The sequence below is a fragment of the Neohortaea acidophila genome (genome assembly GCF_010093505.1).
Source record: "Neohortaea acidophila strain CBS 113389 unplaced genomic scaffold BDY17scaffold_1, whole genome shotgun sequence".
NCBI lineage: Eukaryota > Fungi > Ascomycota > Dothideomycetes > Mycosphaerellales > Teratosphaeriaceae > Neohortaea > Neohortaea acidophila.
The window spans coordinates 1,829,172-1,843,014 of record NW_022985510.1 but is presented as its reverse complement, the minus strand read 5'-3'; the positions used below and the strand labels follow the sequence as shown (position 1 = coordinate 1,843,014).

Below are 13,843 nucleotides of genomic sequence, written 5' to 3'. Positions count from 1 at the left end.
TTCTCCTCCACGCCGCGCCGTCTGCGCTTGCTTTGTTTGGGAGCCCGGCATTGGCGCTGCGTGACGGACAGACGGTGCATTCCTTCGACGGGCGTAGCATGTCCAAAGCCTATCCTCCATCCTCCACTACGACACGCACTACCACCACCAGCACCGCCGCGAGCACGCCCAATCACGACGCCTCGCTCAGCGCCATCCTAGCGTCGCACCTGCACCACGACCATCCACAGTACATGGATGGTAGACAGTCGGACTACACGCACCCAGGTTTGACCACTCCGTCCGCGCAGCTCAACGGCTATCAGCAGTCTGAAGGCTCCCCCGCAGGTCAGACATCTGCTGTGCAATACCACCAACAAGGTCCACTAGACCACAAGCCGCCCACCTATTCCGCGTCGGCCACTCCCAGCTCCGACTACGGCTCGCGCTCCAGCTCCTACCCCGAATACGCCCAGCGCGGATACGCCGACGGACAGTCGAATCGCTATCCCGCCCCCGCGACGCCAGGACACGCTGCTGCCATGGCGCAAACATCAAGTCCGTCTCAATCTCTCTCCGAAGCTCACAGGTTGCATGGTCGTAACCCCAGCAACATGACGTCTGACGGAGAAGTGCCCATAGATCCATCCATCGCGCAATCGAGCCCCTCCTACCCTCCCCCTCACAACTACTCCCCCTACCCGCCGCAACACGACATGCCGCAGTACGCGGGCCAGCCAATGGCGTACGGCCGCCCCGACTGGGCCGGGCAATACCAGCAGCCCATGTACGGCCACTCGCCCGTGACGTCTGGAGCAGGCGCGCCAAACATGGTCGCGCACACTCTCCCTCGACCCCCAGCGGTACGCGCTGTCCTTGATCCTCCTCGCATCCCGCATCTGCTAATACTTGCTTGGCTATCCAGGGCGGTCATCCCCTCTCTACGGTGTATTCCTTCGTTCCGATCCCTGGTGCGCAGCAGCACAAACGACCGCGACGACGTTATGAAGAGATTGAAAGAATGTACAAGTGCGGGTGGAATGGGTGCGAAAAGGCATACGGCACGCTGAATCATTTGAACGCGCACGTGACGATGCAGTCGCATGGGACCAAGAGGACGCCTGAAGGTGAGTGCCGCCAAGTTCGCGCAACATTCAAGCCTTTCCGGCCACGCCACACCTGCACTTTCCTTTGGCGTGGTTGCACGGAATGCATGTCAGACACGCTTGTCAGCGGTGCTGGTAGTGTGCCGCCCTCCGCGGGCGCTAGAACGCCAAGACCCTTGCGTGGTTAAGCCGTCTAGCGTGGCTTGTCGCGTGTTCCATCGCGCTAGAAGTCTTGACTCTGATCCACTTGCTAACTGCTCCTGCCTGTCGACAGAATTCAAAGGTTCGTACCACCGGGTCTTGACCTGTTCGGGAATGGGGCTACTTTCGGGCTGAGGTATGTTTTGCTGACACATTTATCGCCTTGCAGAAATCAGGAAGGAGTGGAAAGGTTAGTCATCGCTCGTCGTCGGCCAAGTGGCAATGCCTCCCACGTGCTAACATCCGCCGCAGCCAAGAAGAAGGAAGAGGATAATCAGCGCAAGCAGGAAGAGGAACGGCAACGACAAGACGCCGCTCGCAATGGCCAGGATTCGCAGCCACCGCCCGGCCAGTACGGACAGCCGGGGATGATGCCGCATCAGATGGGCGGTCCCCAGCTCCCTCCGATCGGCTACCAACCAGCTGCCCAAGGCCAGTATACGCAGCCGCAGCAGATCGACGGCGCCCCGCAGTACGCCAACGGCCAGATGTACGCCCAGGGGTATCCGCAGAGCCCATACGGACACGGACAGGGTGGCTTGCCGTATCAGCAGCATCAAGCGCCGCCTCAGCAGTACCATCAACAGTAATTGGTGAGTCCTCCTGCGCTCGAGAGGCGGATGCATTCTGCCATGTGACTCCCCGTCGTCGTTTCCGTGAGACTCCATCCACTGACACGAACACGACTCCAGCACTGCAACCCCCTTCTCCAACGAATCGGCATCGCGAGATCCAACCTCGCCTGCCATTCGTCTGTTTGAACTTTGTTTTGCTTTTCGCCGCATCAGAAACTCATTCCCCTTCGTGAATACCCTTTCACTCCTCCAACCATTTGCTCTCGTCCCTTCTTCTCTTTTCATGAGCACAATCACACCGCACTTCGACGGACTGCACAACGAAGTGGGCGGTGTCGGAATATGGGATGGCGGATAGAGCGTCGGGGGTTTAAGTCCCCGATTCAGATTCAGGCCGGGCCATGGCCTTTTTCACGGCCGCTGGAGGGCGGACGGCGGGGTGTTTGCAACGGCCGCTGGAGGAAGTCAAGGAAAGGAAAGGAAAGAAACTTCAAAAAAAATCAAGAGGTGGAAACATCCTCCCGGTGTGTGGGAATGGGGGGGATATTTTGAATATTGGGAGACGCCGGTGGACCTCCGTCGAGGACTCATCGGCTCAGTTCAGCTTCAGCTTCGGCATGCTCGGTTCTTTCATTTGCGTTTCTTGCTTTTCGTGCGCGAAGACGGCAGAGGAGGGTTGAGGAAGGAGAGGAGGATGCGAGTGGTGCAGCATCGCTTGCATTCGTTTCCTCTTACCAGCTTTGTGGGTGTGTGTAGATAATTGCATTCGAATGCCTGTCATGGGCGTTACATGTTGTCGATTTTGCTCGTGCGCATCCGCCGCTGTGACTGTGTGTGCAGAGTAGGAGCGTGAAGACGATAGGTGGCGACTATGCGAGTACATCGCAACTGACGAACGGACAAGCGAAACGACTTATATATGCACCTAGCACATGCACCGGAGCAACAAGCGCGAAAGCCTCCAGCCCACCCTCCCGATCCCAATCCCTGCCGAATCCATGTACAAACTCGCCATTACTCCACTGGACATTTGCCGACGCGGAAACAGGCGCAGCAGCGGTGGCGGCTGCCCCAACTCCTTCGACTAGCCTTGTTAGCGTCCACCGGCAATCAGTCATCAGTGAACGCCGCACCGGGTTGGTTTATCAGCTTGGGGATGGGCGCCCGACTAATGTACGCGCGGGAAGAAGGGGTTTATGCTTAACCACCCCAGGCGTGCGTCCCGGGTGGGTGGGCAGATCACTACGGGGCCGCCTCGCTCCGCGGCGCGCGGGATGTACCACATCACCTTTATGTACATCATGTTTGATCTTCGATACGAAGGTAGTGGGGGCCGGCCGGGTTGGCGCCATTCTACTACTGTATCTGGGCCCCCCCCTTCCCACCCGGCGCGCTGGACATGCTTCCGCATTACACAGCGCTAGTTTGCCACGACTAGGGGCGTGGGCGTGCAGTAGTCCTGAGGGTCTCGCACGTGTGCATGGGAAATGTGTGTACGAGCTACGTAGGAGCGCCGTACGCGGCGGGTAGACTAGCTGGGGAATACAATAAGGGCGACAAGCGTGACGGCGTGTTGGGTCCGGGGAGCGAGGAGTGGCTGCAGCTGGGCTTGCCCCCTGTGGCTGGCTGAACGCGCGCCCGGGGATCGCACTCACGCCCGTTGGTTTCGTGCATGTCCTGGCGGTGCGCGCCGCCGCTGCTCTAGCTGTGCACGGCGCCCCGCGTAGGTGGAAGGCAAAGCGGTTTGGGGGCGGAAGGTAGGCTGTCGTGTCGTTGCCCGGTTGGACTTAGTAAGCATTGGTGCGACTTCCTGATTGGGGCATTCCGAGCGACTTCGGCCGAGCGAGGATGGGACTACACTCTGATGGGTTCGTGCCGACGTCGAACGAAGCAGTGAGCCCTCTGATCTCGATATTGGCCTTGCGTTTTGGTCCTCAGTGGTTTGATTGGACGACAGACCCGGCTGTCCTAACCTTTAGCGGTGTGAGGCTCGACGTTTCATGTCCATTGGCAGAACTAGGGCCAAAACTACGACATATATCCCCCATCCCAACTCCGCCATGAACGTAGGCGTGCACCTGGAGAAAGTAGCGCAGATGCGGGCGAGCGGCACTTCGACGACGCGCGAAGGGCCCATCCGCCTCGCCATCCTCGACGACTACCAGAACATCGCGCGCCCCAAATTCGCCGCCCTGCTGCCGCGCATCGAAATCCACACCTTCACCTACACCCTCAACGCGCACAGCACCTCGGAACGCAATGAGCTCATCAAGCGCCTGCAACCTTTTGATGTCATCTCTTCCATGCGGGAGCGCACCGCTTTCCCCGCGGAAGTCCTGTCCGCTCTGCCCAGGTTGAAACTTCTTTTGACAACGGGCATGCGTAATGCGTCCATCGACATGCAAGCCTGCGCGGACCGAGGCATCCTCGTCGTCGGCACGAAAGGCAGCAAGATCAAACCACCCCCGACTCCGCCCTCCACTCAGGTCCTATCTTCGTCCCTGCAAGCAACCGCCGAGCAAACACTCGCCCTCATCCTCGGCGTAACGAAACTAATCGCACACAACGACGCGCACATCGCTCACGGCGGCTGGCAAACAGGCTTCGTCTCCAGTCTCGCAGGCAAAACGCTCGGCGTCGTAGGACTAGGCAAAATCGGCGCGCACGTAGCACGCATGGCAGCGTTGGGGTTCGGGATGAATATCGTCGCCTGGTCGTCGAATCTAACGCAGCAGCAAGCAGACGAGCGCGCGAAGGAAATCGGACTAGAGGCCGTGGGAATCCGAGTCGCGGCGTCGAAACTCGACCTCTTCCGCGAAGCGGACGTGATTTCCCTGCACTACGTTCTTTCCGATCGCAGTCGACGCATGGTCGGCAGCGAGGAAGTGGCGGCTATGAAGCCCTCTGGCGTCCTGGTCAATACGTCGCGCGGCGGCCTCATTGACGAACCGGCATTACTGGCGGCGTTGAAGCAAGGTCGTATCCGCGGGGTGGGATTGGACGTTTTCACCGTCGAGCCTTTACCGTCCGATAGCGAGTGGCGCACGACGCGGTGGGGCGAGAACGGCGCGGGATATGCTGTTCTGAGTCCGCATATGGGCTATGCGGAGGAGGACGTGATTCACGGGTGGTACGAGGAGACGGCGGAGAGTCTTGCGGAGTGGCTGGATGGAAAGACGCCGAGCGCGGTGATATCGTAGCGCTCTGCACGCACTCACACATAAAACGTACAGCATGGAGAGGAGACGCTTCAGGACTGCGTAGCATTGCGAATCCCTGGCTTATTCCTGCTCTAGCCGATATAGGCCTATCCTACCCATCTAGTCCATTGTCTCACTTAGCATGCAATCTGTCCTTGGGCCGGCCTAGTAGATGCATAGCCCCCAGTAAACCCAGCACCTGAAAACTAACGGGGCGTAGCAGATACGACACCACAAAGCAAAGGTCTGCCCGCTGCGTCGCCCACCCGCCGATACATCCGGAAATCAAGGGAGGAAAAGGAAAAAGAAGAGTCCGTCGTTCGTTCTGATGGTACAAAAGGGCTGTTTTGATCGATACTGCCCGGAAGGAGCTGCTCAAATCAAAAGTCCCAAAAGGATCTCGTGCGTCTGTCTGTCTAGGGCTACACTGCCGCCAAGCTGACGCAGCCAGCTGGATGAAGATTCCTAGACGTGCGTCGAGGGATTCAACTTCGGACGCTCCGCCTAGTGCGCGCCGTAGTTGGAGCCCCAGCCGCCGCGCGAGTTGTAGCTGCCATAGGTTTGGTTGAAGCTTCCGGCGCCGTAGCTGCCATATCCTCCCTGCTGCTGCTGCTGTTGCTGCTGTTGCTGCTGGGAGCCCAATCCTCCGAGTCCATACTGTCCCTGTCCCGCAAAGCCTGGGTAGCCGCCTCCGAAGCCAGACTGCTGGTTCTGGGGCGGTGGGAGGCCGGACTGGTTCGAGCCGCCGGCGCTATTGGCCGCAGAGCCCGGGCGCCCGCCTGGCTGGCCGAGGGCAGGCGATGAACCGGCCTTCGATGCCTCACTGAATGGCTTCAGCGAGTCGTCTTGCCCCGTCGCCATGCTCTGTTGACCATAGCCACTCTGCTGCTGCTGCGCGGCTCCCCCGTATCCCGAGCCGGAGCGCTGGTTGAAGGGATCATGCATGCTGGCGAATGCGCTGCTCTGCTGATGCGACTGTGCCGACCCACGGCCGTAGTCGTCCACCCCTCCAAGACCCGAGTTCACGCCGCTGCCGCTGCGCATACCAGATTGGTTCTGTGCGTAAGAGGCTGCGTTGGCCGGCGACGCGGAATGCTGCTCATACGACGATTGCGGACCCATGCCGTAGCCATGCGAAGCGCCGTACATCCCGCTGGGTTTCGCTGGGTAGCCGCCGTATCCGCCGAGTTGACCGCTGTATCCAAACTGGCTCTGATAGGCTGACGGATATGGGCTGCTGTAGTATTGGTGACCGTAAGGAAAGCCTGGCTGGGCTCCATACCCGCCTTGCTGTTGATGGCTCGGCGCTTGGTGCATGGAGGGCTGCTGAGTTTGCTGCGTGTTGGCACCCGTAGACTGTTGCTGACTGGCCATGGGTGGGTTGGGAGTGTTGTGGCCGGAGCCGGTGGTGTCACCATAGCGTGACTGCGCCTGCTTCGAAGGCTGGTCAGATAAAATGCTTTTGGAGCTGGTCTGCAGAGGGGAAGAGGGGGTGTCAGGGGATGTGAGATTAGTTACGTCTGACAGGGTCGTCACGAGCGATTGAGTTGGCGGCGGCATTGGGCCATTGAAGAGACTCTCATACCACCACCGATCCCTCTCCGCGAATCCAGGCGCACGCCCCGCGTCTGACACATCTCCACCGGCCGGCTTACCAGCCGTGTGCGGTTTCGATTGCATCTGAACGGACGAGATGATGCGCTGAATCTCGTTGAGTAGATATCGCCTCTGACCCTCGTTGCTGCAGCCGTTCAAAGCGGCGTTGAGATCTAGAAGAGATTGTGAGGTACTGACCTGCTGTTGGGCCTGGGATGCGAAAGCAGTGTCGTGCGGTCCTCCAGCGGCGCCGAAGCCGCTGGCTGATCGCTGCTGTCCCATCCCAGCGTCTTGTTGTCCTTGGTTACGGGCGTCCTGGGGCCCATACGAGCTGCCATAGTAATTGCTGTACCCTCCGCGCTGATGGTCGGCTGTGTAGTAGGAAGAGTAATCGCTCGGGGCGGATGAATGGCCACCGTAGCTGCCCTGGCCTGCTTGCTGCTGGTGCGGCTGTTGGACGTGAGAGCCATACTGATCGTACTGGCTCTGAGGACCTTGCTGATAGGGGTCATAGGGCTTCGCCTGCTGAGCGCCCGAGTCTTGCTGCAAAGCAGCTTGGCCATACCGTTGACTGTATTGGTTGTAGTTCTGATTGATTTGCGTCATTTCGCTGGGGCCGGTAGGCGCCATGGAGACCTCTTGGATCTGTTGTTGATTCTGTTGAGAAGCTGGGGGGAGTCCAGGAGCTTGCTTCGGCGTGGGTAGGCCCTCGGGCATGATCGCCTCGGGCACCTGCCTGGGAGCCGGAGGCAGAGAAGTCCTCGGTTGAGAGGGCGGCGAGTGCTGGGGCGCGTGGCGCGTCTCGGGCTCCTCGCGGTCGTCATCGACATCCGGACCAGGCTCGCCATTGATACCCATACTCCCGAATTGCACGGCAGCCCTGTCGACGGCATTGTGTCCGGGCATAACGACCGCCTCTTGCTGCTCAAGAACTCGGCGCTGGAAGCTCGCGCTTCTGTTGGGTAGTCCGGCAGCACGCTGTGCACTAGTCGCATAGCCACCGATGGGCGGACGAGCGATTGGAGCTTGCTGACCGGGTAGAGGCGTAGGGTTGCGAGGGTCGGCGGAACCAGCAGTGCTGGCGACAGTCAATGTCGCGGGTGGATGGGAGTCGTCTGGGAGGTGCTCGACGTTCTCCTCCGTCAAAGGATCTTTTGTCGGGGTGATGTCCAGTTCTGCACCATCTGTACTGGATAGCCTGTCTGCTGCTGACGAGTCGTCTGCGATCAACGACACTGGAGCATCAGGCGGAGGCCCGGTCCCTTCCGTCGGCTGATGAGATGCCGCTGGAATCACGCCAGCAGCGGCCAACTCGGCAGGCGCCTGCTTTGCAGTAGGGACTTTCTTGGGTGCTGGTGGGGCCGGCTTCTGTGCGAACATGCTGGCCCAGCTCTTCTTCGCACCACCTTCTGGTATCAAGCTGCTCTTTGCACCTTCCGAGGCCGTTGCGGGAGTGCCCTGTGAAGTCACTACATTTGCCCAAGCGCTTTGTCCGGCGTCGCCAGTGCCTTTGGCGGCATCGTGTGCCTTCGGACCCGGGTGTACTTCCGGCGCTGCTGCATGACCGCCGTCGTCATACGAGGTGGATTCGACAGTCGGGACCGATGTGGTGCTGGGCTCCTCAGACGATCCATTGACGGCAGCATGGCCGCCTCTGCCACCACGAATGCCACCTCTACCACGTTCTGATCCGCGTCCACGGGAGCCACGAGTACCTTCAAAGCCTCCTCTTCCACGACCTCCGCGGGCTGGCGTCTTCTCTGCCGCACCTGGCGCCACGGAGGTCTCTTTTACCTTTGAGCGAGCACGATCCTTGGCGCTCTTCACTTCGGCAAATTGGGACACATTGCCCTGGGCGATCCGCTCGACGGTGCTCGGGATGTCGCCGTCAGCCTCTTGGAGAGCGAAGACCAAGTCCACGTCGGTCCAGTCGGGGAACATGTCTCTGAGCATGGGCAGCTCGGTTGCGTATTGCTTCTTCATTTCGCCAACTTCACCTTCGTCTCCGAAGGAATCTTCGAAGGAAGTTGCGTCATTGGGCGAGTCGGACAGCGGCTTCCTGCCTCCGCGGCTGCTTCTGCCGAAACCTCCTCTGCCTCCGCGGTGTGAGCTCCTGCCTCGTGTGGGCGGAGGTCTCGCATCGATTTGCGACATTGTGAATGTATGTGATTCGGTCGAGGTGGTACGTCAAGGGTGTGGGGAAGGGTGTATGGGTGTCGACAAACGCAACACCGAGAAAGTGAGGTAGGCTGCCAGTCAAGCAAGCAGCTGAAGTGGGAAGCCTGAGGGGTGATGGGATTCAGTTGGCGGGGTTCGAGGGGTCGAATGACCGAGAAAAACGAGGAGAAAGAGGACACGCGAGCGCAGCCCTCTCTCGTGGTGGAAATCGTGGGGGACAAATGGGTGCAATGAGAGTGTGTGTGTGGGAGTTGTCCTTGAACAGAACCGCTAAAACAAAAGCCACCGCTGCACCTTCGCTTGGGCGCGGCCCGTCCCGAAACCTTGTCAATTCATGCACGTGAGCAACTTCAGCTTCACTTGGAGCTACTGTACTACACCTTCCGCCGCGTCCTCATCGCCACTTTCCGGGCTTGTGTTTCAGTGGGACTCGGTGTGCAGTGGCCGTCGAGATGACCGGCAGGCGACGTCGTCATTGCCATACAACACTACCAGTATCAACATGAAAGGGTCGGCGGTGGTGCAAGGATTGAAATCACTCGCATCCACACTGCACCCGCAGCTGCCGTTGAGCTCGAGGGAATCGCAACGACTCCTCACAGCCCTGACGAGTTCCTTCCAAAGCCAACTTGACAAAGCCTATCCGCGCCATGTGGGCAGCGACGAGTCGCAACTCAAGTCTGCGAATGGAAGCACCATAAGCACTCTCAACCGAAGTCATGATGCATCATCTGCCGCTCTTGCAGATCGACATCTGGCTGCGGTACTTACAAATCCGTTGTTATTGAGCGGTGCTGCATCCACCCGGAACGCCTTGACGTACGAGACGGCCAAGATCGAGCTCGCCCATCACTCGACGAAGGATCCCATCTCTTTGCTGGAGGATTATCATCAGAAAGACGCCGCCACGATTGCGATAGCTGCGATCTGTCTGGAAACTTTCGCGAAAACTCTCGAAGACTTGTCGGAAACGGATCGACAGGGCAGGATCGCTCAATTTGCAGCTGGTAAACGAGTCCTGCTATGGCTCTGGCTGAGTGGATCATGGAGGAGCGCACCGCAGAACATCCACGCTCTCAACCGCGAGTCCAGGCTTCTAAAAACACTGGTCCCTCTTGTCATTCGCGAAGGAGCCGAGACGTTTCTGTGGGATTGGTTTAAGATGGATGTGGCAATCGCTGTTCCGATCGCACCTGCAGGAAAGGAACCTGGCCAATTGCCCGACTCTCGACAATACTGGTGGAAGGGGCGATTATTAAGGGCCATCATCGCAGCGAAGATTGACTTAGACGGTCTTCAGTCGCCGAACGCCGCACTAGACGCCATCCTCAAGGCCGACGCCATCCGCCGCGAAGCAGTGGCGAAGAACAGCGAAGACACTCACAAGTTTCCCATCTTCGGAGCGGCCACATTCCTGTGTCAATACTTCTGGAGGTCCTCTGGCTGGGAGTCTAGTGTCCATACCGCCCTCTTCGACACGTTCACGAGCCGATTGGGACTTCTCGCCAAGCCAGGATTCACTCGAGACTGGCAACTAGCAAAGCTCCACCTGAAACACCCAACTCGACCGTCGCCCGAACAAGCTCTCGAGCTACTGAGGCGTTTGTATGACCCGTCCAGCGCGCGTTACACCCAGCATGCTCGCCAGATCTTCGAGCGTCCAGACAATGGCAAGGCGTTACATCTGAACTACGTCTTCATGCTCGAGACCGCCGCGCAGTTACGAGCCGGCGCTCGGACCGAGGATGCCGCTTGGGTGCTGGCGCTCATCCCGCGCGTCTATCCTGAGCTAGCGCACTTCACTGAAGCGGATATGCAACGGTTGAAGGAGGGAATATCGCCGACTAGCTCTGCGAAATTCGCCATACACGGCGCCCAAGGCACAACAGGGGGAGACATTCCTATCCTACCGCTGGCAGGAGTTCATTCATGAATGGCTTTGCACTCGCAATAACAGGTGCTGGAGGGTCGCTGAATGCATTAATGTTTTCGGCTATCATTACGCTATGCGATATCGTTGCACGATGCAAGGAGCACAGTATTTCACGTTACCTCGTGGTAACGGATGGCCACGAGCATGAGCGCGCCGAAGTGGAAGTGTGGCTCCAGGCCATCCTCCCCTCATGCAGTAAGAGTTGCTTGGAAACGCGGCGAGTCCAATCCGGGACTCAGATCCGCGTAGAGCAGCATGCCACACCTAGAATCCGCGCAGGTACAGGTTGAAAACTTTGGTGTCACTCCACACGCATGTTGCCTTCAACATGATGCATGGAGTGCACGAAGAGCAATCAACGCCTCCAGTTCTGTCCACCACGGTACCGGCGGTCACCATAGCGGCCATGCGGTGGCCCGCCATGCCATCCTCCGCCACCGCCGTACGCATACCGTGGATCTTCGTAACCCGAGTCGGGTTGCCTGGGCCGCCGGTCCTCGTACCTCTCTCCCCCGCCTTGATAACCTCTGGGACCAGTCGGGAAGTTGGCACGCGGTGCGCGGTCGTCTTGAGGAGCTCTGCGTTCCTCGCGAGCGCGGTTCTCAGCTTCGCGAGACTGCGTGTTGGAATCGACTTGCATGACCACGTCTTCGAAGTCGCCTTCTGCCTCCACAGCAGGGACTTCGGGCTCGACCGGGCGGGGTTCGTCACGAGGTGCACTCGACACACCGCTGTTGCCTTTCCAGTAGACGTAGAGGGGGCGACCATCGGCCTGGAATAGCGTCAGTACGAAAGGCCGCTACGCAGTCAAGTGCGAGCATCTCTCACCTTCTTTCCGTTGAACGTATCGATCACTTTCTCCGCTCCGCTCTTCTCCACGAAGCTCATCTCGGCGATGACAGTAGGGTTGGAAGCAACAAGCCTACATGCCGTCATCGGCCCGCCGACACTCAGCATGACACTCTCAATGTCGTCTGCGGTGGTGCCGGGGGCAAAGTTCTGTGCCACGACGAGGAATGGACCAGATGCTGCACCCTTAATGTTGAGCTCTACCCCGCCGTCGATGTCCTGCTCGTACCCATTGCTCCTCTTCTCGCGAACTGTCTCGGCGGCGGATTGTGTGTGTGCGAGACGAGGGCGGGCTTTGTCGTGCGGCGCGGGTCGGGTGTGGGCTGACGAGCGCGCATTCTGACGTGGGGTGGTCGAGCGAGGAATGGAGGGTGCGCGCTTCGAGGATGGTGTCAGACCGTGTGCGCTGTGGTTCGCGGGCGCGAGGTAGAGCATACCTTGGTTACGCCGATTCTGCTGGCCAGGCTCGCGCCTAGGCCTCCTTTTGGTCCACTAGGTGGCGCGCTGGCTCTGCCCTTCTTCCCGAGCATCTCTTGTGCCAGTTTCTCCAGATTCGCCTTCCTGCGATCTGCGTCGACGGACATGTTGTTAGCAAATGTTGGCACTGTCTGCGAAGAGTGACCCAACAAACGCACCCTCCTGAAGGAGTTGGTCAAAAAGATCTGCCTGCTTGCGATTCGCCATCTTGTCTCTGGTCTGGCGCGGTGCAGGGACGAGACCGTCCTGACAAACGAAGCGGTAGTAAGGTGGTGTGTGAGGCGACGAAGGATGAAGTGCCGCGAAACATTTATTCGAGCAGGGTTCGCGTTTCGCGCGCGATTCGTTGTCAAAAGTCGTGGTACTCACGTCTTCCATGCTGACGACCATCCGACCTTCAGACCTCACTCTAACCATCATACTTGAATTGCTTTCGAGTAAGAACGCAAGAAGCGCCTTGTTTGTTATTCTTTTGATGTTGCAGTCAGGGTGAGATATACATTCATTTGTCTGTCCTTCTTGCTTGCCTCCTCTCGCTGCAATTCCACCTCTCATTGCTCTTTCATACTTCTCGAGATCTCCTCTACTCTCTATCCAAGCTCCACCCAAGCTCCTCGCAGCCATGTCGAAGACGAGCGCAGGCAAATCCAAGAAGCTGTCGTCACAATCACGCACATCCGAATACCCTTCCCCCTTCGAGAAAGCACCGTCCACCATCGAGCCCTTCTTGCCGCAACTAGATCCAAGCCAGATCTACATTACTCACATCGACCGCCATCCTCGCGACTACAAGAAGCAAATCTTCTCTTTCGCCGTCTTTGTCAATGCTACTATCGCCGCCCTCCTTCTCTGGCGAATCTACGCCATTACCCCCAAATACTTTGCCCTCCTCCAGACCATCTTCGGCTATGCCAACAGCGAGAGCGTCGACACGATTCGTACTACGAGAAGCGAGCAGGTCTGGATCGTCCTCCGCCGCACAGGAATGATGGCTTTCGACTTCTTCGTATTCCGCCTCATCGGCCCGTGGCCACTCACCTTCTTCCTGGAACGGCCCGCCAATCCTGTTACATGGAGGTGGAATATTGGGTTCAAAGCGGAAGAAGTGGTTGTGCGCGTGAGCAGGAACTGGACCGGAGAAGATTTGATGAAGGGCACCAAGCGAGGGGAGGACTCCCCGTTCTTCAAAACGAGGATAGAGCCGGCGATTGAAACGCAATTCATGGAAAAGACGGGATACTTGATGATGGGCGGGAATTGGGATCTGGATTTCGGACTCATGCAGGATGCGCATGTTCTTTTGAAACAAGACAAGATGAAAGTCGAGGCCTTTGATCGATATGTGTTGGCGCATCATGAGAAAGCGGGCTGGTTGGCGTGGAAGTTTGCTACTGTTGATGTAAGCGGTGGTGATGTTGGTCTCGAGTTGAGGAAGGCCATGGAGGGTCTCGAGGACGAAGAGACTACAGATAAGACGGCATGAATCCGAATGAAGAATCTCCACGTGGTCAATGGCGAAGATCACAGACACTTGAGAAACGTACGGCGCGGCTGCTACAAGAGCGTCGATGCCTCTTTGCCGGCGCGAACCACGTGGGAACGGCCCACGGCCCATGCGTTCGCACTCACCTGCAGCTGCCCATGCTATGTACGCCGCTCTTACTTCATGAGACGGTGCGACTGCAAAGACAAACGCTCCTGCATCCGCCACGGGCTATAGTTTCAGCGCGACTACCTCATGTCGCTCAC

The 13,843-nt window shown here is 58.5% G+C and overlaps 6 protein-coding genes across 6 annotated transcripts; 4 read left to right on the top strand and 2 right to left on the bottom strand.

Annotated features, from left to right (window-relative positions):
* Window positions 1-98: 98 nt before the first annotated feature.
* Window positions 99-1,876, top strand: BDY17DRAFT_320348 (uncharacterized protein; the record flags this gene model as incomplete). The annotated part of the gene is made up of 5 exons (XM_033736433.1): window positions 99-842; window positions 905-1,106; window positions 1,360-1,368; window positions 1,456-1,476; window positions 1,539-1,876. 5 exons carry the CDS (start codon window positions 99-101, stop codon window positions 1,874-1,876), a joined length of 1,314 nt encoding a protein of 437 aa, XP_033594403.1.
* Window positions 1,877-3,715: 1,839 nt separating this feature from the next.
* Window positions 3,716-5,134, top strand: BDY17DRAFT_289757 (D-isomer specific 2-hydroxyacid dehydrogenase). The gene has a single exon (XM_033732401.1). The coding sequence runs from the start codon at window positions 3,862-3,864 to the stop codon at window positions 5,059-5,061; it is 1,200 nt and encodes a 399-aa protein (XP_033594402.1). The 5' UTR covers window positions 3,716-3,861; the 3' UTR covers window positions 5,062-5,134.
* Window positions 5,135-5,565: 431 nt separating this feature from the next.
* Window positions 5,566-8,811, bottom strand: BDY17DRAFT_307170 (uncharacterized protein; the record flags this gene model as incomplete). The annotated part of the gene is made up of 1 exon (XM_033735102.1): window positions 5,566-8,811. One exon carries the CDS (start codon window positions 8,809-8,811, stop codon window positions 5,566-5,568), a length of 3,246 nt encoding a protein of 1,081 aa, XP_033594401.1.
* A 403-nt stretch (window positions 8,812-9,214) lies between these two features.
* Window positions 9,215-10,964, top strand: BDY17DRAFT_19167 (uncharacterized protein). Its single transcript, XM_033730012.1, has one exon. The coding sequence runs from the start codon at window positions 9,338-9,340 to the stop codon at window positions 10,766-10,768; it is 1,431 nt and encodes a 476-aa protein (XP_033594400.1). The 5' UTR covers window positions 9,215-9,337; the 3' UTR covers window positions 10,769-10,964.
* Window positions 10,965-11,123: 159 nt separating this feature from the next.
* BDY17DRAFT_320344 (uncharacterized protein) lies at window positions 11,124-12,301 on the bottom strand (the record flags this gene model as incomplete). Its single annotated transcript, XM_033736432.1, has 4 exons — window positions 11,124-11,540; window positions 11,597-11,995; window positions 12,055-12,185; window positions 12,253-12,301. The coding sequence occupies 4 exons, from the start codon at window positions 12,299-12,301 to the stop codon at window positions 11,124-11,126; spliced, it is 996 nt and encodes a 331-aa protein (XP_033594399.1).
* A 415-nt stretch (window positions 12,302-12,716) lies between these two features.
* BDY17DRAFT_320343 (uncharacterized protein) lies at window positions 12,717-13,577 on the top strand (the record flags this gene model as incomplete). The annotated part of the gene is made up of 1 exon (XM_033736431.1): window positions 12,717-13,577. The coding sequence occupies one exon, from the start codon at window positions 12,717-12,719 to the stop codon at window positions 13,575-13,577; it is 861 nt and encodes a 286-aa protein (XP_033594398.1).
* Window positions 13,578-13,843: the final 266 nt, after the last annotated feature.